This window comes from Staurois parvus, unplaced genomic scaffold (assembly GCF_062004578.1).
Source record: "Staurois parvus isolate SC_StPar_1 unplaced genomic scaffold, SC_StPar_1.0 ptg000010l, whole genome shotgun sequence".
Lineage (NCBI taxonomy): Eukaryota > Metazoa > Chordata > Amphibia > Anura > Ranidae > Staurois > Staurois parvus.
In genome coordinates this window covers 1,827,171-1,852,987 of record NW_028317806.1, presented here as the reverse complement: position 1 = coordinate 1,852,987, position 25,817 = coordinate 1,827,171, and the positions used below count along the sequence as shown (strand labels likewise).

The window sequence follows — 25,817 nt, the reverse complement described above, 5'->3', positions numbered from 1 at the left end:
ACGGGGCTCACATAGCTGCTGCCAGGCCCCTAATCTGCCATGGGCCCCTATAAACCGCCTCCTCATGCTGCTGCCAAGTCTAGAGTCTCTCATGGGTCCCTGTACGGCCTCCCATTGCTGCTGTCTCCATCGCCACACTCTGCTGCCATGTGCCACTTTCAGGTCTCTTCACACTGCTGGTGTGTTTAATTTTTTGACATAGGGTGCTGCAAGATAACGGGCCTCACATAGCTGCTGCCAGGCCCCTAATCTGCCATGGGCCCCTATATACCGCCTCCTCATGCTGCTGCCAAGTCCAGAGTCTCTCATGGGTCCCTGTACGGCCTCCCATTGCTGCTGTCTCCATCGCCACACTCTGCTGCCATGTGCCACTTTCAGGTCTCTTCACACTGCTGGTGTGTTAAATTTTTTGACATAGGGTGCAGGCAGATTACGGGCCTCACATAGCTGCTGCCAGGCCCCTAATCTGCCATGGGCCCCTATAAACCGCCTCCTCATGCTGCTGCCAAGTCTAGAGTCTGTCATGGGTCCCTGTACGGCCTCCCATTGCTGCTGTCTCCATCGCCACACTCTGCCATGTGCCACTTTCAGGTCTCTTCACACTGCTGGTGTGTTTAATTTTTTGACATAGGGTGCAGGCAGATTACGGGCCTCACATAGCTGCTGCCAGGCCCCTAATCTGCCATGGGCCCCTATATACCGCCTCCTCATGCTGCTGCCAAGTCCAGAGTCTCTCATGGGTCCCTGTACGGCCTCCCATTGTTGCTGTCTCCATCGCCACACTCTGCTGCCATGTGCCACTTTCAGGTCTCTTCACACTGCTGGTGTGTTTAATTTTTTGACATAGGGTGCAGGCAGATTACGGGCCTCACATAGCTGCTGCCAGGCCCCTAATCTGCCATGGGCCCCTATATACCGCCTCCTCATGCTGCTGCCAAGTCCAGAGTCTCTCATGGGTCCCTGTACGGCCTCCCATTGCTGCTGTCTCCATCGCCACACTCTGCTGCCATGTGCCACTTTCAGGTCTCTTCACACTGCTGGTGTGTTAAATTTTTTGACATAGGGTGCAGGCAGATTACGGGCCTCACATAGCTGCTGCCAGGCCCCTAATCTGCCATGGGCCCCTATAAACCGCCTCCTCATGCTGCTGCCAAGTCTAGAGTCTCTCATGGGTCCCTGTACGGCCTCCCATTGCTGCTGTCTCCATCGCCACACTCTGCCATGTGCCACTTTCAGGTCTCTTCACACTGCTGGTGTGTTTAATTTTTTGACATAGGGTGCAGGCAGATTACGGGCCTCACATAGCTGCTGCCAGGCCCCTAATCTGCCATGGGCCCCTATATACCGCCTCCTCATGCTGCTGCCAAGTCCAGAGTCTCTCATGGGTCCCTGTACGGCCTCCCATTGCTGCTGTCTCCATCGCCACACTCTGCTGCCATGTGCCACTTTCAGGTCTCTTCACACTGCTGGTGTGTTTAATTTTTTGACATAGGGTGCAGGCAGATTACGGGCCTCACATAGCTGCTGCCAGGCCCCTAATCTGCCATGGGCCCCTATATACCGCCTCCTCATGCTGCTGCCAAGTCTAGAGTCTCTCATGGGTCCCTGTACGGCCTCCCATTGCTGCTGTCTCCATCGCCACACTCTGCTGCCATGTGCCACTTTCAGGTCTCTTCACACTGCTGGTGTGTTTAATTTTTTGACATAGGGTGCAGGCAGATTACGGGCCTCACATAGCTGCTGCCAGGCCCCTAATCTGCCATGGGCCCCTATATACCGCCTCCTCATGCTGCTGCCAAGTCCAGAGTCTCTCATGGGTCCCTGTACGGCCTCCCATTGCTGCTGTCTCCATCGCCACACTCTGCTGCCATGTGCCACTTTCAGGTCTCTTCACACTGCTGGTGTGTTTAATTTTTTGACATAGGGTGCAGGCAGATTACGGGCCTCACATAGCTGCTGCCAGGCCCCTAATCTGCCATGGGCCCCTATATACCGCCTCCTCATGCTGCTGCCAAGTCCAGAGTCTCTCATGGGTCCCTGTATGGCCTCCCATTGTTGCTGTCTCCATCGCCACACTCTGCTGCCATGTGCCACTTTCAGGTCTCTTCACACTGCTGGTGTGTTTAATTTTTTGACATAGGGTGCAGGCAGATTACGGGCCTCACATAGCTGCTGCCAGGCCCCTAATCTGCCATGGGCCCCTATATACCGCCTCCTCATGCTGCTGCCAAGTCCAGAGTCTCTCATGGGTCCCTGTACGGCCTCCCATTGCTGCTGTCTCCATCGCCACACTCTGCTGCCATGTGCCACTTTCAGGTCTCTTCACACTGCTGGTGTGTTAAATTTTTTGACATAGGGTGCAGGCAGATTACGGGCCTCACATAGCTGCTGCCAGGCCCCTAATCTGCCATGGGCCCCTATAAACCGCCTCCTCATGCTGCTGCCAAGTCTAGAGTCTGTCATGGGTCCCTGTACGGCCTCCCATTGCTGCTGTCTCCATCGCCACACTCTGCCATGTGCCACTTTCAGGTCTCTTCACACTGCTGGTGTGTTTAATTTTTTGACATAGGGTGCAGGCAGATTACGGGCCTCACATAGCTGCTGCCAGGCCCCTAATCTGCCATGGGCCCCTATATACCGCCTCCTCATGCTGCTGCCAAGTCCAGAGTCTCTCATGGGTCCCTGTACGGCCTCCCATTGTTGCTGTCTCCATCGCCACACTCTGCTGCCATGTGCCACTTTCAGGTCTCTTCACACTGCTGGTGTGTTTAATTTTTTGACATAGGGTGCAGGCAGATTACGGGCCTCACATAGCTGCTGCCAGGCCCCTAATCTGCCATGGGCCCCTATATACCGCCTCCTCATGCTGCTGCCAAGTCCAGAGTCTCTCATGGGTCCCTGTACGGCCTCCCATTGCTGCTGTCTCCATCGCCACACTCTGCTGCCATGTGCCACTTTCAGGTCTCTTCACACTGCTGGTGTGTTAAATTTTTTGACATAGGGTGCAGGCAGATTACGGGCCTCACATAGCTGCTGCCAGGCCCCTAATCTGCCATGGGCCCCTATAAACCGCCTCCTCATGCTGCTGCCAAGTCTAGAGTCTCTCATGGGTCCCTGTACGGCCTCCCATTGCTGCTGTCTCCATCGCCACACTCTGCTGCCATGTGCCACTTTCAGGTCTCTTCACACTGCTGGTGTGTTTAATTTTTTGACATAGGGTGCTGCAAGATAACGGGCCTCACATAGCTGCTGCCAGGCCCCTAATCTGCCATGGGCCCCTATATACCGCCTCCTCATGCTGCTGCCAAGTCCAGAGTCTCTCATGGGTCCCTGTACGGCCTCCCATTGCTGCTGTCTCCATCGCCACACTCTGCTGCCATGTGCCACTTTCAGGTCTCTTCACACTGCTGGTGTGTTAAATTTTTTGACATAGGGTGCAGGCAGATTACGGGCCTCACATAGCTGCTGCCAGGCCCCTAATCTGCCATGGGCCCCTATAAACCGCCTCCTCATGCTGCTGCCAAGTCTAGAGTCTGTCATGGGTCCCTGTACGGCCTCCCATTGCTGCTGTCTCCATCGCCACACTCTGCCATGTGCCACTTTCAGGTCTCTTCACACTGCTGGTGTGTTTAATTTTTTGACATAGGGTGCAGGCAGATTACGGGCCTCACATAGCTGCTGCCAGGCCCCTAATCTGCCATGGGCCCCTATATACCGCCTCCTCATGCTGCTGCCAAGTCCAGAGTCTCTCATGGGTCCCTGTACGGCCTCCCATTGCTGCTGTCTCCATCGCCACACTCTGCTGCCATGTGCCACTTTCAGGTCTCTTCACACTGCTGGTGTGTTTAATTTTTTGACATAGGGTGCAGGCAGATTACGGGCCTCACATAGCTGCTGCCAGGCCCCTAATCTGCCATGGGCCCCTATATACCGCCTCCTCATGCTGCTGCCAAGTCTAGAGTCTCTCATGGGTCCCTGTACGGCCTCCCATTGCTGCTGTCTCCATCGCCACACTCTGCTGCCATGTGCCACTTTCAGGTCTCTTCACACTGCTGGTGTGTTTAATTTTTTGACATAGGGTGCAGGCAGATTACGGGCCTCACATAGCTGCTGCCAGGCCCCTAATCTGCCATGGGCCCCTATATACCACCTCCTCATGCTGCTGCCAAGTCCAGAGTCTCTCATGGGTCCCTGTACGGCCTCCCATTGCTGCTGTCTCCATCGCCACACTCTGCTGCCATGTGCCACTTTCAGGTCTCTTCACACTGCTGGTGTGTTTAATTTTTTGACATAGGGTGCAGGCAGATTACGGGCCTCACATAGCTGCTGCCAGGCCCCTAATCTGCCATGGGCCCCTATATACCGCCTCCTCATGCTGCTGCCAAGTCCAGAGTCTCTCATGGGTCCCTGTACGGCCTCCCATTGCTGCTGTCTCCATCGCCACACTCTGCTGCCATGTGCCACTTTCAGGTCTCTTCACACTGCTGGTGTGTTAAATTTTTTGACATAGGGTGCTTGCAGATTACGGGCCTCCCATTGCTGCTGCCAGACATGTAATCTGCCATGGGCCCCCGTACCGACTCCTCATGCTGTGACGTTGCAACAAGGTGTAATTCAACCCTACATATGTTAGACCGCCTTTACGAACAGCTAAAGGCCATCACAGATTTCCTGATGTTAAAAGCGGATAAAGGTACTCCCTGTGTAACTTAGATGTCAGCCATTGTCAGCTCATGTGTGACACCTGCGCTTGCTCAGGCCCTTTGAGGAGGCCACGCTATTCGTGAGTCGGCAGGACTATGGGATGAATGAGGTCAAATCGGCCATGGGCCCCCGTACCGCCTGTTCACGCTGATGCTGGTCCCACAGTGTGACCTGGGTCCCTGTACGGCCTCCCATTGCTTCCACTCTGCCATGTACCTCTTTGAAATCTCCTCACACTCCTGCGGTTGTCCATTTTGTCATAGGTTGCTGGCAGATTAGCGGCCTTCCATAGGTGCCGCCAGGCCCCATATCGACCATGGGCCCCCGTACCTCCTGGTCACGCTGCTGCTGAGCCCACAGTGTGACCTGGGTCCCTGTACGGCCTCCCATTGCTTCCACTCTGCCATGTGCCACTTTGAAATCTCCTCACACTCCTGCGGTTGTCCATTTTGTCATAGGTTGCTGGCAGATTACAGGCCTTCCATAGGTGCCACCAAGCCCCATATCGGCCATGGGCCCCCGTACCGCCTGGTCACGCTGCTGCTGGGCCCACAGTGTGACCTGGGTCCCTGTACCGCCTCCCATTGCTCCCACTCTGCCATGTGCCACTTTCAGGTCTCCTCACGCTCCTGCTGGTTTCCATTTTGTCATAGGTTGCTGTATGGCCTCCCATTGCTGCTGCCTCCACCGCCACACTGTGGCTCCAAACACTGGTTTTGGCCCCGTGACTGGCCAAAGGAGTGAAGTGTGCAGTGATTCTAAGATCGACGGCACTCATCTGCATGTCATACTGACAGACAGTATTATTTCTCTTCCCCAGCAGACTCCAAGGGCATTTAAATTAAAGGTACAGTGTTCTGCACTAATATTAAGTCTCTCTGAAGCCTAGAAACACCCTTTTTTAAGTTAAATTCACAGCGAATTTATTCGACTCGAATCGAATATTGTCCACGAATTCGCCGAATCAGTCGAATCGAATTTTTCATTTCTTCGCTCATCTCTAATCAGAATATATTATTCAAACGCGCATTATATTGCGCGTTCTGGTGAGTGCGCATTTCTTCCATATCTGATAGCACAAGCACCGATTTTTGGATAACGCAGGATATATATGAGCACCTACAGTTTATGAACTTTCTATATATTTTATATTTATTTGTACCTTTTACTGTATTTTAATATTTTTAGCGCTGCACACTCTTGTTTATATAGTTTGTCCTGTCAGAGCCCTGGAAGTGTAGCAATAGCTGTACTCCTGGAGCTTTGTAAAACTGTCATATGTAAACTAAAGAAATAGGTCCAGGAGGTGGCATGCATGCCGTTGGACTTAATTCATAGTATGCCAGCACATTTTACAAAGTAGATGAATTCCTGGAGTTCAGCTTTAATGCTTATAAAGCATGCACCATGCAACACACTGTTACAGTAGTGGGTAAGTCACCTGCACTGTAGCGATCCACAATGCACATGCTGTGTGTTGTGGTACAATTTAAAAAAATTAATCCTGTCCAATGATTTTCAGTTGTTCAATTGTGTATTCCTAATTGGGGAGATTTTTCATTATTTCCTGTCTGGTGACACTCAGACAGTAAGGGAAAATTACATTTCTAGGGGACATAGCACTAAAAAGCATGTTGGGATTCTAACCTCCCCAAACTCTACTAAAAAAAATGTAATTGCTGTCTATGCCCATTTTGGATATTTGCCTTCTCTTACTGTGCTGATAACAGAGAACATAACAGGGTTCCAAGCCTACTACACTTTTTTCAAAGTCGCAGTTGGGTCGGAGATACGCTTTAGGGAAAATCTGTGCAAACATCTTTCTAATGGCCTGCTAATGTCAATGAATTTTGTTTTTTTTCAGATGTATGAAGTGAAACAAGGAAGTGGCATCGTGGTCAAATTAAACGCTATATGGAACAAATGTACAAAGCCTTTACAGCCCAAAGTGCCACAATTAGGTGGAAACGCGAAGATGAAACCTTTGTCTTATCCATTCTCCAGAGACAAAATGCATCTGTAAGTGCCATGAGGCCATATCCTCCTACGGAATCTGAGGAGACGGACCATTGGGATGGTTTAAATTATCCTAACTCAAAGAATATGTGAAATAAGATGAAATAGTTGCCTTAGTCACATAGATAATATACTTTATACCAGCATTTCAGTTCTTAACCTCTCTGTGTCTGCAGTGAGATCATAAAAATCCCATATTTGGTCAATTTGCACAACTTGATTTATTTCATTTATAAACAATATTGGGCACTACAGAGGTTAAAGACTCTTTCCACCTTTCAAATTATTTTTTTAAGCAGAAATCTATCTAAATACGCAATAGAAATTCTTAAATAAGAACTATTTCCATTTTCAGAGGATGTGTAATTCTGTTAAGCTGGTACTGTGATCCAGTAAAATCGGTTGAATGAAGGGAGCACCAGACATATGGTTGACAGTCCGTTCAGTTTTTATTTGAGTTAAACAAATAGAAATTGAACTGGAATGGCAACCATATGTCTGGTGTTCTCTTTTCATTTTACCAAACTTACTACTGTCATTACGAGACCCCCTCATTGAACCTATCGGATGTCAGAGCGCAGCCTCTTTACTAATATATCAAAAGATCAACCAAAATCTTGACCCAGCACTCTTCAACATATCTTCATCAAGTACTGTGATCCAGACAGTCTTGCCAAACAGCACAGACAGGACAAAGGCCTCACTGTTTCAGTGCATGTAAGCAACACATCTTGATTACTAACCATCAACAGGCAAATGAGGAAGATACTCTTTCCACCTGTAGGCATCACATTGTTAGATTGATAGCACAGCACAAAACGTAGAGCCCTCATTATCACAGACCCTGACTCACCCACCCTTTTTACTTACATACATTACAGTGTACTTTAAAATGAAAAAAAAAAAAAACAAGGATCTGTTTCAGTAACTACAAAGGACTATATCCATTCAAAACGTCTATCCAATATATACATGAAAAAAAGTAAATTCAACAATTACTAGAGCTGTGTCCTTATTTAGATCTTTGCATTTTTTATTTTTGTGACCAACAATTTTGAGAAAAAAAACTATATTTTTGACTTTTTGCTATTAAACATGTTAAGTAAAAAAATTAAAAAAATCAAATTTCATCATAAATTTACACCAAAATGTATTTTGCTAAAAAAAAAAATATCCCAATACGTGTAAATTAATTGATTTACATGAAAGTTATAGCAGTATATATACTGGAATTCAAAAACTTTTTTTTTTACTTGTAATTGCGGCAATCAGCAACTTTTAGCGGGACTGCGGGACTGCGGCGGACATTCTGACACTGGGGGGAAGTGATTTGGTGTCACTGACATCCCCAGTGACACCAATACAGTGATCAGTGCTAAAAAAAAAGCGCTGACACTGTACTAATGGCACTGGGCAGGAAGGGGTTAACAGGAGTGTTTTACTAGGGGGCGGTGTCTCTGTGCTTCACTGTAAACAAACAAGATATACCTATGCTCAGGTATATCTTGTTTGTTGTATTGTGGGTCAGTAGCCAGACCTAAATCTGGTAGCTCTCCCCCACTTTGTCTTTTCCCCTATATTGGCATTGTGTCCACAGTAGCATTTGCATAGGCAGATCAGAGTAGGACTGGCCATAGAGGGATTACTTTGATGCAGTTGGCCAGCTTAAACATGTATTGCAATATGTGTGAACCAGATATCCCTATACTTTATTGCATAGTCTGCTTGAAAGGCTATATACCAGAGTGCAGAGGGCCCTTCATAATTTCTGTGCTACAGTGTAATCACACTGCTCTGGATGGCTGTGCTATGCACAGCCATCCAGAGCAGTGTGCCTGAACTGACAGGGAGGAGGACTGTTAGTAAACAAAACAGTCCTCCTCCCAGTTGGAGTTCTTCGGAAATCACTGGGCGCCGGTGAGTAATTACTGGCCGGGACTCGGCGATTGACAGCTGTGGCTGCCAATGAACGGCTCGCGCACACCCCCATCCGGAAATACGAAATTACGTATATATACGTGATTTTACGCACCCGTGCCACCCTGTAGCAGTACTTCTGCTATAGGGCAGATGGGAGGCAGTTAAACTGAATGAGCTGTTTTACAAGGTGAGGGTTTACAGTCACTTTACCATTCACTAAAAATACTTATGTGATAATACAGTACATACAGTAGATAGTAGCATAATTACCTTGACGTTACAGTTATGTAAATGTTGACAAACTACAGTATTATTGTATATTGCTGTGTATAATGTATGCTCTGTTAACTATATCACTAATTAACTATTAACATTTTCACGTTTAGGTACAATATAAAAGACAAAGAGACATTTTTTGACAATGCAACACGCAGTCGAATAGTAAGTATGTCTAAAGGACAAAGTCCTGAAGTTTGATGTAGCGTGCTGTTTTTTCAGACACTTCACATTCCTTTGTGTTGGTCTAGCTTGTTAGATATTTGTTATGGGTAGCGTAGCAACGTAACAATACAACCAGGTGCTAGTTCTTCTGATGACTGACAACCACGTACTAGTATGATGGCTACAAGCGGTGTGTTTTCTCTCTGTTAGGGTGCCACCTCTACCACTTTTAGAATACGCTTGTTGTGTACAAGAACTCAGGACGTTCTCTACGTGTGTCCTAGAGGTGCCTCTGCCTCTCAGGTGGGGCGTCTGCATGTTGGGGCTTATCCACACGAGTAATGGCACTTGTATGAGAACATCTTGTGATGGGCTGTAATGTGCTGCATTCCTGGGTGGTCATAGTAGTTAGAGGTCCAAGATATGTATTAACCAGTTCAGCTGTCACTCCTGTATACCCCCTACAGAGGAGAGACATTTTTAAATATCCTGTTGAGAATGTTTCTTTAGCAATAATTTGTCATCACTTAAGATAACAAACTAATAAACATATTAATATTTTTTAAGACAAACAAGGTTTATATTTGGTGACATTGGGATTGATTTACTAAAGGCAAATAGACCATTGAATTTACAATTGAAGTTGCACTTTGCAAGGGAATTTTTCCCAGAGTTTAGAGAATGAGCACTGTTGGCTCCCATCATCCAATCATATGAAGGCAAAAAAAAGCAATTCGCTTGCAATGTATAACATGTCTTGCAAAGTCAACAGCCTATATGCTTTTAGTAAATCGACCCCTCATCTTCCAAAAATTATTTTATTTTAGTTGTAATTCACAGACAAAAATTTTAACAAACATAAAAGAACACACTTTTTTTCTATTTTGATCAGTGTGAGTAAAAAAAGAAAAAAAAAGTAAAATTTTATTTTACAATTTGTCCTGTGTACAATGATACTAAAAGCATTGCAAGGATAATTACAAATTAAATAAAGTTTTTTTGCACCATTTTTTATGCAGCAAAAAAAAAATTAACAGACAACAAAAAATAAAAAATGTAGATATTAAGGCTCTGTTCATACCAATGCATTTTTTAGTGCTCTTTGCTTTTTGCAGACATGTACTACAATCCACTTAACATGGTTTCCTATGGAACATGTTCACATCTATGCTTTATTGAGCTGCTGTGTTTTTGGAAAGGGTCAGGGACTTTTTTTAAAAGCAAAAAGCAGCATTTTTGCTACAATAGAGCTCAATGGAGAATCTGCTGAAATGCATGGTAGTGCATTTTTGCCACGCTTTTGCGGCATTTTGCATGTTTATTCTGCCCAGCAAAAAAAAAAACACTTTAAAAAAAAAAAAAAAAAAGGGCAGAACAAAATGCAAAACGTGGTAAAAATGCATCAAAATGGCATGTAGAAAAATGCAAAATGAACTGCAAAAAGCAATGCAAAATGAACTATAAGCAAACTGCAAAGGTGTGAACGGAGACTAATAGTTAGCAAAAAGGAAATAAACAAAAAAAAATCAGCAATAAAATAATATCTGCAGGGAAAGGGAGAATAAAGGGTTAATCATGTCTTATTAGGATAGGGTGTACTACACGTGCCCTATGTACTTTGAAGAGGTTTTTGGGTGTACCATGCCCTAGATCCACAGCTGGTTAACATGTACCTAAAGTCAAAACTTTTTTTTTTAGCTTTGAGTAGATTAGAGAGGTGAACTCCTGTTAGAATTTAACTACTGTCTGTTTCCTCCCTGGGGAGATTCCTCCACTCTGTTTGCACTGGAGATCATTGTCACTGGGACAGCAAGTGATAGAAGATCCTAAATTTAATCACCAATGGGAACACCTGATTTGGATTCGGAGTTGATGCGATTCTGCCTGAGGTCCTAAATTGTGTGACAATTACAGCACAATGCGCACGCATCATCCTTCAATGGCACTCCAAACGCGATGCGATTCTGCTGTGATTATTGTTGACAGGATCACATGGCAAACTGTGACTTCACAAATCACATGAAGCTTGTCGCCTGAAAAGGAGCAGGAGCTTCTTTTTGGGCAATAAACTTGCATAGGGAAGCTGCCCTATGCGACATGCAAAATCGTGTGAAAATTGTGATGTCACAATTGCTCGTTCCTGTTACAATAATGAGCACAGGACCTAAGATTTTCTCTCACACTTTGAAGAAATCTTGTGTCCCTTTCTGTTGTGTCTCCATGAGTATGAGCCATGTGTATTGAACAGTTTTTTGATTCATTGATCATCAATCAATGTATGGACATGAGCTGGAAAAACTGAGAGATACAGTTGCAAGAAAAAGTATGTGAACCCCTTGGGATTACGTGGAGTTTTGGATGAATTGGGCATAAAATGTGCTCTGAACGTCATCTAAGTCACAACAATAGAAGAACAGAGTCTGCTGAACATAATACTACACAAACATTAGATGTTGCCATGGTTTAATTGCACATAACATGTAAACATTCAGAGTGCAGGGAGGAAAAAGTATGTGAACCTTTGGACTTAATAACTGGTTGACCCTCCTTTGGCAGCAATAACCTCAACCAAACGTTTCCTGTAGTTGCAGATCAGACCTGCACAACGATCTGGAGTAATTTTGGACAACTCCTCTTCACAAAACTGTTTCAGTGTAGCAATATTCTTGGGATGTCTGGTGTGAATCGCTCTCTTAAGGTCATGCCACAGTATTTCAATCGGGTTGAGGTCAGGACTCTGACTGGGCCACTCCAGAAGGCGTATTCTGTGCTGTTACAGCCATTGTTTTGTTGAATTACTTGTATGCTTTGGGTCATTGTCCTGTTGCATCGCCCATCCTCTGCGGAGCTTCAGTTGGTGGACAGATGGTCGTACGTTTTCCTGCAAAATGTCTTGATAAACTCTGGAATTCATTTTCCCATCAATGACAACAATCCGTCCAGGCCCTGAGGCAGCAAAGCAGCCCCAAACCATGATGCTCCCTCCGCCATGTTTTACAGTGGGGATGAGGTTTTGATGTTGGTGTGCTGTGCCTTTTTTTCTCCACACATAGTGTTCTGTGTTCTTCCCAAACAACTCAACCCAAAACAGGTGTGTTTTTTTTAAGGGCAAGACAGCTGTCAGCAACACATCCAATATCATCACACTGATTGGAGTCAAGGTTGGCTCACTCCTGACTCCAATTAGCTCTGGGAGAAGTCATTAAGCTAGGGTCTCACATACTTTTTCCTCCCTGCACTGTGAATGTTTACATGTTATGTGCAATTAAACCATGGCAACATCTAATGTTTGTGTAGTATTATGTTCAGCAGACTGTGTTCTTCTATTGTTGTGACTTAGATGACGTTCAGAGCACATTTTATGCCCAATTCATGCAAAACTCCACGTAATCACAAGGGGTTCACATACTTTTTCTTGCAACTGTATTTAAAATGGTTAGACCTGCCATGCAGAACTTGGTACTGGTTTTCAGACTTATTATTGAGTGTTGGACTTAGGGACTGCCTGAGTTTACCCAGTAATTCCCCACTGTCTCCTTATAGGCAGTACAGTGTAATGTAAAAAATGAAAGAAGAATCTGATGGCTTGCTATTTGATTTGCGTTTCAGGTTCATGAAATTTTAAAGCGAACGTCTTGCACAAAGTCCAAATACAGTATGGGTATGTATTAATATTACACTTTTTTTATTCTGAATATACTATGGTTAAGTTAATGGCTGACCTACCTTTACAAAAACATTATGTCAGTATAAACAGTGTACCAGCAATGTAATAAAATCTTGTATAATGGTCCAGTCATGTTGGCTTTGTGTAGTATTGAATATTCAAATGCTATTCAATATTGAATTTGTGTAGTATTCAATATTTGTATATTCTAAATCACTGAGAGGTAGAGTTTTCAGTCATGCTGCCTGTGAAATGTTGGCATAAAAGAAGAACTTTGTGGTAATGCCATGTTTTATATGGATGATGGATGAAGGGGGGAAGTGCACTGGAGGGGGGCAGAGCTGTAGTTGGTGAAGGGGGGGGGGGGGACTGTACTGTGGGGAGAAGTTTGGCTTTGGGAGGGAAATCATATTTTGTTGTACTCTGTCCACTAACTTGTGCATTATCCACTCTTGATCCCAGCACTTTGTACATTATCCACTCCCAACCCCTGCACTCTGTACATTACACACTCCTGACCTATGCACTCTGTGAATTATGCACTTCTGACCTCTACATTCTGTGTGTATCACACTCCTGACGCCTGCGCTTTGTATGATATACACTCTTGTCCAGTGAGCCCTGTACATTACATACTCCTTACCCCTGCACTCTGTGTGTTATATACTCCTTACCCCTGCACTCTGTGTGTTATATACTCCTTACCCCTGCACTCTGTGTGTTATATACTCCTGACCCCTGCATTTTGTGCAATTATCACTCTTGACTCTTGCACACTGTGTTACACACTCCTGATCCCTGCATTCCATCCCTATACACTATGCTGTGTTTTTCATACTCCTGACCACTACACTCTTATTGTACCTTTATTATATAATAGTTGCTGGTTACTCAGTAATCACAATATTAATAAAGTTCTTCCTGAAGGTAGGCTGTGTACAGAAAAACATACCATATGTAATGGAATAATTTAAGTTTTTTATACAAATGATTGTGTTGAGGCTTGAGGGTGTTGTTTAGACTCAAGTCCAAAAGAGTATAAAAAAATTAGCTGTATATTTATTACCATTATCATGACCAACCACCAAAATAAAGTTTCCTTTTAATTTTTGTGGCAATACAGTAAATAAAAATAGTACACATTTGTAGTTTTTTTTATCCTACCTAAAATACACTGACGCTATATAAATTTTTTAAAAATCCTACCCAAAACATACTGACCCTGCCTGACCTTCAACCTGACCTTGACCTTCGACCCTGGCACATACCCTAACCTAGATCAAGCCCTGATCAATATCTCTTTTATCTTCATTTATTATTGTTATTGTTATTAATAATAATAATAATAATAATATTTCATTTATTTACACATAGACCTGTGTTTTGTTGATAATTTTCTGCTCTGACTGGGGGAAAAGTTAATCCCCGTACACATGGGCCTAATATGGTTCAACAGAAACTGTGAGTACATAAACCTGTCCGACAGAAGCCAGCTTCAGAATGCCAGTATCGTATCAACATCCGATCAGTGCTGGCAGCCAATGGCTGCAAGTGCTGACCAGTGTGTTCCCCCTATCAGAACACAATAGCTCAGCGGGGAGATCACTGTACTAACATGGGATACAGCCCGCTGGGTCGAAGAAAAATAAAAACTGATATTGTGTACTAGGCATTAGGGTGAGTTTATCAAAACTGGAACAGACAGAATCTGGCATAGCTGTGCAGGGCAACAAAGCAGCTTCTATCTTCAGTATGTTCCCCTAAATACCCTTCATTGTGTTTTAAATATCTTACTCCTGACCATTGCACTCTAAGTACATTACTCCTGAAGTTCTTTTGTAAGGCCATCTGTGTCTAGAACATCATATGTAATGGAACAGTTTCATTTATAAAAATGAATGTGCTGAGGTCTGTACGTCTGTTACACTCTTGCTTGCAGCACAATCATTTAACTATATTTTATGTAAAGGACTATGGTACATGCTTTCTGAGTATAGGGGTGTAGGCGCAGATTTTATTTAATTGTGCCCCTTTAAACCCCTCCTATTCCCTATGTGATGATTTTTTTGGTAACAGGTTCTCTATATTGAGACTTCCGGGGTCTAAAAGATTCTGGATGTCTCCCCTGTTCTTCGTTGAATATAATGCGATGCAGATTGTATTGCATTACATTCTTTCCAGGCCATACTGTCCGGGGAAACTGACATGGGGAACCGGAAGTCATGTTTTACACTTCACTTCTGGGTCTGTGACAAGAAGGGGAGGAGAGTGGAGACATACCCTCCCCTCTACCCAGAGGCACCCACTATGCCGGTCGCAGGCTCCTCTTGTCTATCTGTTACTGGATGTCGGAGGCGCCAGACTGCTTTTATCTGACAGCCAGAAGGTGGCATGTCAGATGTACACACAATCATGTTTAAAGTGCAAGCAGTGTAAGTATCTGAACTTTGCTTGGTGTCAGCCTCTTGCAGTTCCTATACAACCACATTCAACCTTGGAGAGGGAGAAGCAGCACAAGTGGCCAGTTATGCAGCAGTGCTCATGTGCTAAAAAGGAACATGCTGAAGTGAAAATTGAAGAATGGCAGAGGAGTGAGCACATCCGTCGGCCCCTCTTTCTTTCAATGTCCAATTACAGGGTGAGGCAGGGTAGGGGACCACTAAGTGTTACTTACCTGCAGTAAACAATAAATACCTGGGTCTACCAAATCAGGTCTCCCAGACATGACTATGCTGTGTGACAGAGCTTTGTAAATCTCAGTACTGAGTGGTCAGTACAAATCTCTTAATACGTTGATCAGTTCCAATATATGTTTTTATCTTTTTATTTAGCTGTTTGCCTAGAGTTCAGCTTCAAAGTTTAAACTTATTTAGCACTTTGAATATTGCAAGATAGGGTTATAACCCCTATCTGAATTTTCTCCTTCAGTATCCCATTGTGGAGATTTCCCTTTACTTCTTGTCCCATAGCCAAAAAGGAAGTGAGAGGAAATCCCTGCAAATTAAGGGACCCCCCAGGTCAGCAGAACTAGTGTCCCAATTAGATGATTTCTACACCCTATATCTTTCACTTTCAATGATAATGGTGAGCATAACAAATAGAGAGGGTGAATTTCCCTGATGGAGGCACCAGGGCAGGATCTAGGTAGGTGCTGGTGGGGGCTGTACCTGATGGGGACAATCCATGTAAGGGGGCCTCTGATGGGGATAACTATTCATATGTAAGTGGACACTTCAATGGGGACATCGATATAAGGGGGAACTCTAATGGGGATAACTAATCATATGTAAGGGAGTACTCTGTTGGGGGCAATTGATGTAAGGGGGGACTCTGTTGGGGACAATTGATGTAAGGGGGGACTCTGATGGGGACACTGATGTAAGGGGACTCTCTAATGGGGACCCTGATCTAAAGGGGCACTCTGGTGGGGACCCTGATGTAAAGGGGTACTGTGATGGGAACCCCACGTAGAGGGGCACTGTGAAGAGAATATCAAAATCCAATGTTAGGTTAATCTGCGTAAGTAAGGTATAATGTATGACAAGCTAGAGAGGTATATCAAACACCCTTAAGGTACTAGGGCTAGAGGGAGGAGCATATAACACATAACAATATTCATAGAAAAACAAACAAACAAACAAGATACCTTAAGTGATAGAAAATGGGCTGAGAATCAACTAAAACATATAGAAGAGAAAGTATTAAAAAAAACAGAGAATACTAGTAAGAGGAGAGAGAAAGGAGAAGGAGCACAGTAGAGTTCCCCTCGAAAAGTCGAAGAGGAACGGAGGGTGGGGGAGAGGATAAAAAAAAAGAGAGAAAAAGAAAAGAGAACAAGAGGAGACCTAGGTGTCCAAGGAAAGAAGGTAGTGCGTAATCACATCTGAGAAGAAGGTAATGCTATCTTCATAAAGGATCCCACGGTGGTTCCCATGTGAGTTCAAACATAGATTGTTTATCATTAATCACGCTAGCAACCTTTTCATGGATCATAATCCAGGATATCTTGTGTTCCATGCGGCTTACAGAAACAGAGGGCCTCTTCTATGACCCCGCAATGGTGATTTTGGCTGCTAACGGGACAAAATAGACCAAGCGGCGGATGGGATGTGGTAAGCCTGGTGGCGGCTAATTCAGAAGCACTATCTGAACTCACTGCTGTATTGGAGCCTCAGATAACTTGCAAAAGCATGGAAAAGACCTTGCTCCAAAAACTGCGTATTCCCACCAGATGTGAAGCATTGAGCCACTCAATGAGCAGCCCCTGAAACACTCAGATGATGCCATTGGGAACATTCTAGCCAGAAGGGTAGGTACCAGATACCATCTGGTAATAACCTTAATGCCAGCTTCTTGTTCAAACATTTTTATTAACAAAAAACCATAATGACACAAACAAGGAGACTTTGTTAATGTACATTGGACATTGAAATGGCAGTAGGACATAGAAAAAAATGGATGAGGATCATATTACAAATGTCTATACTTTTCTAGCAGAAACAGGTACATAAGAGTTGACAACAGATGACATTATTGTCCCAGCCAGTCAGAGTAACGTCTCCCAAATGCATTAAAGAAATAGGGGGAAGTTTGGATGGGGGTCAGACGGGGGTGGAAGGGAGGGAAGGGGAAGAGGAACAACAACGATGACTCCATGAGCATTCATCAAGTTTACAGCAGACCCCACGTGTTGCCTGCGAAGGGCTATTGACAGTATCCTTGGCGCACAGTATACAAATCAAGGGAGAAGGAGTGATTCATCAAAGTTAGGCGGGAGGAAGCGCTCTACCCAGGGGCTCCATATACGCAAGAATTTAGGAATCTTGTCTAGAATTGTGGCTTCCACCTTTGCATGTATCATGGCTTGTGTTATTCTGGTTTTGACAGCCGCAACATTTAGGGTGGGGGATTTCCAGGATTTCGCTATAACCTGCTTAGCTGCCATCGTAACTTGCATAAGGAGCTTGAATTGCGAGTTGGAGACGCCAGGGGGGCACTGACTGAGTAGGGCTGTAGTTGGGTCGGGTCGTAAAGTGATAGTGCTAAGTGTAGATATCATGGTGAAAATTTCATCCCAAAAGACTCGGGCCACTGGGCATTCCCACCACATATGGAAGTGTGTTCCTGAGTCCGTACAGCCTCTAAAACAGTTGGGCGAGTAACTAGGGGTAAATTTTGCGATTCTCGCTGGGACCAAGTACCAGCGGGTTAAAACTTTATAATTTGTTTCCAAAGCTACAATGTTCTGCGAAGATGATTTTGTGTTGGCCCAAATGTGATCCCAATCAGATGGATTGAGTTTCTTACCTAAATCCACTTCCCACTTATGAGTATACCGAGGGGGGGACGTGGTAATCGAAGTAGTGAAGAGTGAATATAAGCAAGAGATAAGCCCACGTCTATGAGGGTCTTTGTAACACGCTCGTTCGAAGAGAGACATGGCATCTGGCCTATTGGTTGTTGTAGTGTAGGGGGTGTAAAAGTGTTGTAGCTGCAAGTATCGAAATATCTCGGAAGCTGGGAGGCTATGCGTTTCCCGCAGCGAGGCAAAGGATTTAAACTTATTCCTCTGCAGGAAATGATGCGTGCGGAGCAAATTAGCAGAGGACCAGGCTTTGAACAAAATGGGTGTCTGCCAGGCCGGGGGAAAAGCTGCGTTTCGTAGAAACGAGAGCAGGGGATTATGTAGTGATTGGAGGAGATATCGGGTTTTCAGTTTATCCCATAAGGATAAAAAGTGAGAAGTGATGGGGTTGGTTATAGAGCGGCGGTCTATTGGCCTCAACCAGAGTAAGTTAGCTGTAGATAAGGTGTCACATTCTATCGATTCAAGTGCAACCCATTGAGGGATTTCAAACCCATTGAGGGATTTCAAAGGTTGCATGATATTTAGGTAATTGGGCTAAATGCGCTGCTTGATACTATTTGCTGATGTCGGGTAAGCCTAGACCACCTGATGCCAGCTTCTATGAGAGAAATATCCCCTGACATTTTTTACTGCACCTCCAGATTAGATAGGCTAGGTCCAGCCCTGGGGGACACAGACAGCAATAAAAACTGACAGGTGTTCTAATCCCTCTCCATTCTTCCAAAACTAAAACCCTTTAGTTATACTTTAATCATTCAAACTTTAATAACACAGATACTGTTTCATTTATAGCATTCAAATCCTTTCCACACTTCTATTTTATTATTCAAATTTCACAGCACTATTTATATTATATTCCAAACAAACTCAGTATTGATGAAGAAGAAAATAATCTTTGTAAATTTCTGACTGCAACCCACTGTATGTTCTTTTCTTCTACCAAATCTTTTTAAGTTGGAAAAAATTCTTTCAAATTAAGATTTTCTCCCAAGTGCACATTACTGCGAATGACTGTGCCTAGTATTTTATGATGTAGAAATTACTTTTTCCAGTAGTTCAGGGTACTTGGACCAGTAATAGTATTTTTTTTGCTGACACAATATTAGAAGTGCAGGTAAATTTAGTGGGCAGTGGGTCTTTCCATTATTTTTGCTCCTATTTCAAACTGTATTTATATTGGCTTTACACCTACTAATTGTGAGCTGAGCTATCCAAAGGCAGTTAAGATATTGGCGTAACGTAGGGACACATGGGCCAGCTCTACCTGTGTGGTTGAATATAATCAGAATTTGCTGAGTGAGTCTTTCTTTTTCTCATTATGTTTTGTATTTGTAGAGAAAAATATTTTCTAGAGGCATGTGGTGGAAAGTAAAAAACACCAAATTTTCCTATAGCTGGACAGCACATGCAAAGCAATGAAATCCCCTGCTTGATAATTGCTTAGACTTTAATCTATAAGTGTGGGGAATTCAGTATGATGGCTGCTCAGTGCGCAAATTTACTCATCATTACGCTTGTTTGAAGAAGTAACAATACCACATTGGATCAGCAGGTGGAGCTGTGGGTGAATAGAAATATGGTGGCTCTAAATAGCAGCAGATCTGGGCATTAGTAGAAGAGGAGGAATCCCTCTATATAACTAATCCCCTATGAAGCCTACCTAGGGCCAGAGATAATGAGTGGCAGGGAAACACAGGTTTACAGTTCCTAACTCATGTTCCTGTACTAAAAACATCAAACAACTACAAAAAAGATTATTGTGTCTTAGCAAAAATGCAGATTTATTAACAAAAAGGGCTTGTTCACACTTGACTAAATTTCTAACCCTTAACAAACACTCCCATAGCATTAGTATGAGCGTTAATGAGCTTTAGTATAGGCGTTAGACTGGCATTTTACTAGCATTAAAAATGCTCCCCATATGCCCTATGTTTTGACGCATCTTACAAGCGTGAAAACCGCACCACAAATACCTATAATAAACTGTAATGTTCTTACTGCCTGGCAACCGCACTGCTAACGCCCCGCAAATACCTGCCAGCGTGTTTGCGTAGCATTACCATACACTTGAATGGGAGGCGTTGAAAGGCTTCAAACTCCTCCAGACTCAACATGAGGTTTCAATTTTGAAGCGAAGCAACACTTCACGTTTTGATAATGTGAACAGCACTGTGTGCTGTCCATAGTATCACTTGCATAGGTGTTTGAGGAGCGTTAAAAACTGCTTTCAATGCTAGTGTGAACAAGGCCAAAAGAGTGATGAATTGTATTGTGATACTCTAGCAATGTGTCAGTGAGGCCTGTTTTACACGGGTTTCGGCTTGTATAAGAGCAGTGCGAGCAGCAAGCTTTGACAAAACATTTGCAGAGCTTTCAGCAAGCTTTGATGAAGCTTTTAAAGTGTCCTTCAGCTCCAATTTGTAAATGTTGAACATAGATCTAATGGGAGTGCTGATTGCTACTTTCAGCAAGCTGCTAGCAGGCTTTCAACAAGCTTTAAGAAGTGCTGAAGCCTGCTAGCAGCTTGTTTAAAATGACAGTCAGCACTCCCATTGGGATCTATGTTCAACATTTACAAACTGGAGCTGAATGGCACTTTAAAATCTTCAACAAAGCTCGCTGGAAGCTCTGCAGATGCTTTGTCAAAGCTTGCTGTTCACACTGCTCCAGGGGTGGACTAACAACTCATGGGGCCCCTGGGCAATAGGGGATCATGGGGCCCCTGTGTCCTTGCCCAAACTCAAAAAAGCCTATGAAAAAGGTACCAGGGGCATCTCATGGGGCCCCCTACTGACCCCGGGCCCTCGGGCAGTGCCCGAGTTTCCAAATGGTCAGTCCGCCCCTGCACTGCTCTTATACAAGCCAAAGATGGTCATTGCTATCAAACATTGGGGTAGATTTACTAAAACTGGAGTATTCAGAATATGGGGCAGCTATGCGTGGTAGCCAATCAGCTTTTAACTTCAGCTTGTTCAGTTAAGCTTTGACAATAAAACCTGGAAGCTGATTGGTTTCTATGTTGAGTTGCTCCAGATGTTGCACTCTTTGGTTGTAGTAAAGGTCAAACAGAATGGTACTGTATCTCTGTATCTGCACTACACCTTTTAGATAAATGTGAAGGTGCTGTCCTACATTTGACATGTTTTTAAATGTGTATCAAATACTGGAAATCAGTGCTTGTCTACACAAGCCCTTAAACATTAGAATGCAAAGTCCACTTATTACATCACCCCCCCAGCTATGGTTAAATAAAAAAGGCAAAAATATATATTATATGTATGGGGGGAGCCAAGACTGCCACCCAGGCTGTGTCCTCCCACATGAAAGAAAGATATATTTTAAATATATTCTAAAAATATTCCTCCCAAATATATTGACATATATTTGAAATACTACACTTTTGGCTGTATTCAATATATTTATATATATATATATATATATATATATATATACATATACTGTATGTTGAAATACATTTTTTATATATTACAAAATATTAAAAATGTTTGTAAAAATATATATTTTTAAAATATATTCTTCAGATTATTTTTAACACATAAAAAAGTAAATTTAAATTTGTAAATGCATTCCAAAAATGTAGATTAAATGTATTTTTAAAGACATACAGTATATTTGAAAATGTATATTTTAAAATATTTTTCATATAGTTTGTAATATATGAATAACGCATTTCAACATACAGTGTATATATATATATATATATATATATATGGCCAAAATTGTAGTATTCCAAATATATGTCAATATATTTGGGAAGAATATTTTAAAAAATATATTTAAAATGTATTTTTCTTCCATGTGGGATTTGCTGATCTTCATTACATAGGGCAAGGGTACGGAAAGAATTTTGTAGTTTACAGAAGAAAGATATTATTTTCTGTGGCTTTTTAGCAAAACATTACATTTCTGAAAAGATTAACAGGTATTTTCTATATTTGCTGGAAATGTTCTTAGTCTGCAAACTGAAAACTAACACAACCACCACATCCAAGGATTATTTAAATGGAATCTAATACATTTTTGTTCTTGGATTTAGTTATCGTTTAAGCTGTTTAGTACTTGCAAGACTTCAAAGTGCCAATTATCTTTTTGCACTTTTTTGGGTGGTAGTCTGAACCCAATCTAGCCTCATAGATTCAGGTACCCCCCAAATGTCCATGACCATTACAGCTGTGTATGCTATGAAATACAATGTATTAAATATTAAATAGTATTTTGTTTGTTTTTAAGGTATTACCACTTTGATAGCGAATAATGTATACGAATCTGCCTTTCCTTTGCATGATGTAAGTTTATTTATTTATTTATTTAATATATAAATGCATGTGTTGGGATATCTTAGTACCCTTACCAAAATCAATAATGTTTGTAATATATAAAAAAATGCTGTAAAGTTCAGGGGTATAGCTCTGTGGAACCAAGTGCAAAGCCGTTTGTTTAAGCATAAAGGTGTATTTTTTTTTTCAAAACAAACAAAATATAGCTTCCAGGAGCAAAAAAAACTTCAGAAAACACAACTGAAATGTCTGCTTATCTTCAGCACAAATAAAAATATCAAACATGTAAAATTCATATAAGGGGCTTTACCCCAGGGTTAGCAGCATCCAGCCTTGTTTTTCCAGCACACGTACAACACTCAGCCAAGTCTTCTCACTACTCCTACTCCACCACACCCAGGACTAGGAACTCCCTGTCTTTTGTGCTGCTTCCCGGAGGCTGCCTAACCCTGTAGGAACCTGAGTTCCTGTAGTCAGGAGTGGAGGTCCTTTTCCCACCCCAATTTCACTCTGGATCTCCAAAAATCCCGGGTCCCAAATAAACCAGAAAATGAAGAGTGGTAATCAGCGCAAATACTAGCACAATGTCCTGGAATAGTCTGGTAGTGGGTGACAATGGTACGGGTGACTGTATTAGGGGGGTCCGTGTGGCACTAAGGGCAAGCTTTCAGTACTGCAGCAGAATCTGTGTAGATGAGATAAAGAAAAGAAGCGCCTCTAAGTGCAGCATAACACTTTAATGAAAATCAAAAGTAGGAACACTCATATTTATGAGGTTAAAATAAAGCATCACCGATGACAGTCCACTCCTGTCCGATGCTACACCACACTACTTCATTTTCATGCCTTATTTTAACCTCATAAATGTGAGTGTTCCTACTTTTGATTTTCATTAAAGTGTTATGCTGCACTTAGAGGCGCTTCTTCTACTTCTCCCAAATAAACCAGTACTAATGACGAGAGGACTACGAGTCAGTCCTCTCCTTTTACTACTACCCCAGAATTCTTAAGACACCATGCATCAAACTCCTGAGTACACAATACATTTAAAGGGACCATAACCGAAATATTGGGCAACATAGCATCCATCCAGGACCCATCCTGTCCTATAAATAAACCAGTTCACCCTTACAAAAAAAAAAAAAAAAATGCACAGTTTTACAGGTAAAAAATATATGTATTTAATATTTTTTTGTAAGGAGCTTATAAAGCATTGCACCCACGATCAGCAGATCATGGGTGTAATGATGTGGTCCTCCAGACTGTCTGTGTAGCTGACTGCCCATACCTCCAATACGGGCATGCAGTTACACAATGACAGGAAGCTCAGTGAACTAGCTTAACAGTGCCATGGTAGTTCCCTTAGAACTACAAGCTGACAGCTGCAAAAGCTGTCAAAACTTGTAGTTTCCCATTCACAGAACACTGAATAAATGACAGTAGGGCAGAGCCTTGCATGGCTGCATTTTTTTCAGATTGTGACAGCCAACAGGGGAGAAGATCTCCAGCTAGCTGTCAAAACAGGGGATGGGGAGGGGAGCGGAAGCCGGGGAATCTGTAACATGTTACATGTTACATCCTGAACATGTTACAAAAGGTGAACTTATCCTTTAAATGCAGAACAAAGAAACTGGCTCATTTAATGCTGTAAAAATCCTCTCTTGAAGTGGGGCTGCCCCTGCACTGCAAAGGTCAAATGCTTGCTTAGGTCTAGGGGACGGGTAAAGGTAGTTTTATTTATCTGATCCTACTGTCACAAAGGCTCCATCAGACTGAAAGACCAGTCCTTGCACCCTCTTTTCCTCTGTACCTCCATGTTTGTAGGTTTTCTGACATCATGAAATGCAAAGCAGACCCCATGGCTCTGCACTGGAGATGAGGATGCCAAGGTGAAGTCCACTTCCGTAGGGAAGAAGAGGAGATTTAATCCCTATTTGTGTTCTAGACATTACCCACATTTTGTGATTTTAAAATTTCAGAGCACTAGTATGTAAATCTTTGAAAATATTTTTGGTCTAAAGCTTGTTTTGTTTCCCAGGGGGATTATGACCACAAAACTAGTGAACTAAATGAGAGAATGGTAAGTATTTTTTTAATGTAATCTGTTATTTCCTAATACCTAATTTACAATATTATTACATATAAATTATTAACTTAATTATAATAATACTCTATACTACTCTAGTACAATGTACAAGAAATACTGTGGCAATGATTGCACAAACAAAAAAAAAAACACTATCCATTGCATCACCTTAAAGCGGAGTTCCACTCAAAAGCGGAAGCTCAGTTTATTTGCCTCCTCCTCCCCTCCACTGCCATAGTTGGCACCTTTTGTGGGGAGGGTGGAGCGGATACCTGTTTTGACAGGTACCCATTCCCACTTCCAGCTCAGTTCACTGTGGTGAAGTGAGCCGGAAGTTCGGCCCCCTCCTCCCTCCCGCAGTCTCCTGGGAACTTTCACAGGCCCCAGAAGACTGCCAGACCAATTCGGAGGCGCGGCACAGCGCAACTCACGCTTGCGCAGTGGGCACCAGGCTATGAAGCCACAAGCTGTCACTGCCTGGTGCCCACAGCTGAGATGCCAGCGCCATGGAGGAGAGAAGGGGAGAAGGGATGGCGCGGGTGAGAACATCGCTGGACTCTGGGACAGGTAAGTGTTTAATAAAAGTCAGCAGATACAGTTTTTTGTAGCTGCTGACTTTTAATAAACACAAACCTGTCTGGAGCTCCTTTAATCAGTGAAATTAAAAGACAAATTCAGTTTAGTTGTCCTTCATGCACCCCCCATTTTCACTCCTGAGCCCTTCACTGTGTGGCCTTTCCTGGTACCACGCAACCTTTTCTTTAAAATGCCCTGACCATCAGGGTGAAATGTATACTTTGTGTACTTTATAGCATTTGTATTACCCCATCGTATCCTAGTCTAATGGCTAGCCATAGTATCACACTAACAAAAGCAGATGACAAAGCCACACAAGGCACACAAAGTCTTGAGGTGGAGAGGCAAAAGATCAGGCTTCATCTCCTGCTAGACAGGGCTGTGCAGTGTAACTCTCAGGACTGGACAGACAGATATACAATACTTTGGCAAGTAATACAACTCTTACGTATGTATTTTATCTGTTTATTTAGTTGTTTGCCTGGAGTTTAACTTTAAGATAAAATTTGGTTTCCCTGAGTGCAGTGCACAATTTCCATATACTGTAAATCATGGGATTCATCTTATTCTCTAGAGCAGTGGTCTGGGGGCCGAATGCGGCCCTTTGCTTGCTTTTATCTGGCCCTTGGAGCACTAATTTATTCACTGACAGCAACAAAGGAGCACAATTCCTCCCAATGACACCAATGATGGGACACAATTCCTCTCAATGACACCAACGATGGGACACAATTCCTCCCA

General features: G+C 43.2%; 1 protein-coding gene across 1 annotated transcript in view; it reads left to right on the top strand.

Moving 5' to 3' along the window:
- Positions 1–25,817, top strand: part of ANO2 (anoctamin 2) — a 276,926-nt gene that overhangs the window by 85,601 nt on the left and 165,508 nt on the right. The window contains exons 4-8 of the mRNA XM_089669916.1: positions 6,569–6,723; positions 9,027–9,081; positions 12,691–12,742; positions 22,368–22,423; positions 24,453–24,494. Of these exons, the coding sequence (XP_089526042.1) occupies positions 6,569–6,723; positions 9,027–9,081; positions 12,691–12,742; positions 22,368–22,423; positions 24,453–24,494 (360 nt within the window). The remainder of the gene's footprint in view (positions 1–6,568; positions 6,724–9,026; positions 9,082–12,690; positions 12,743–22,367; positions 22,424–24,452; positions 24,495–25,817) is intronic.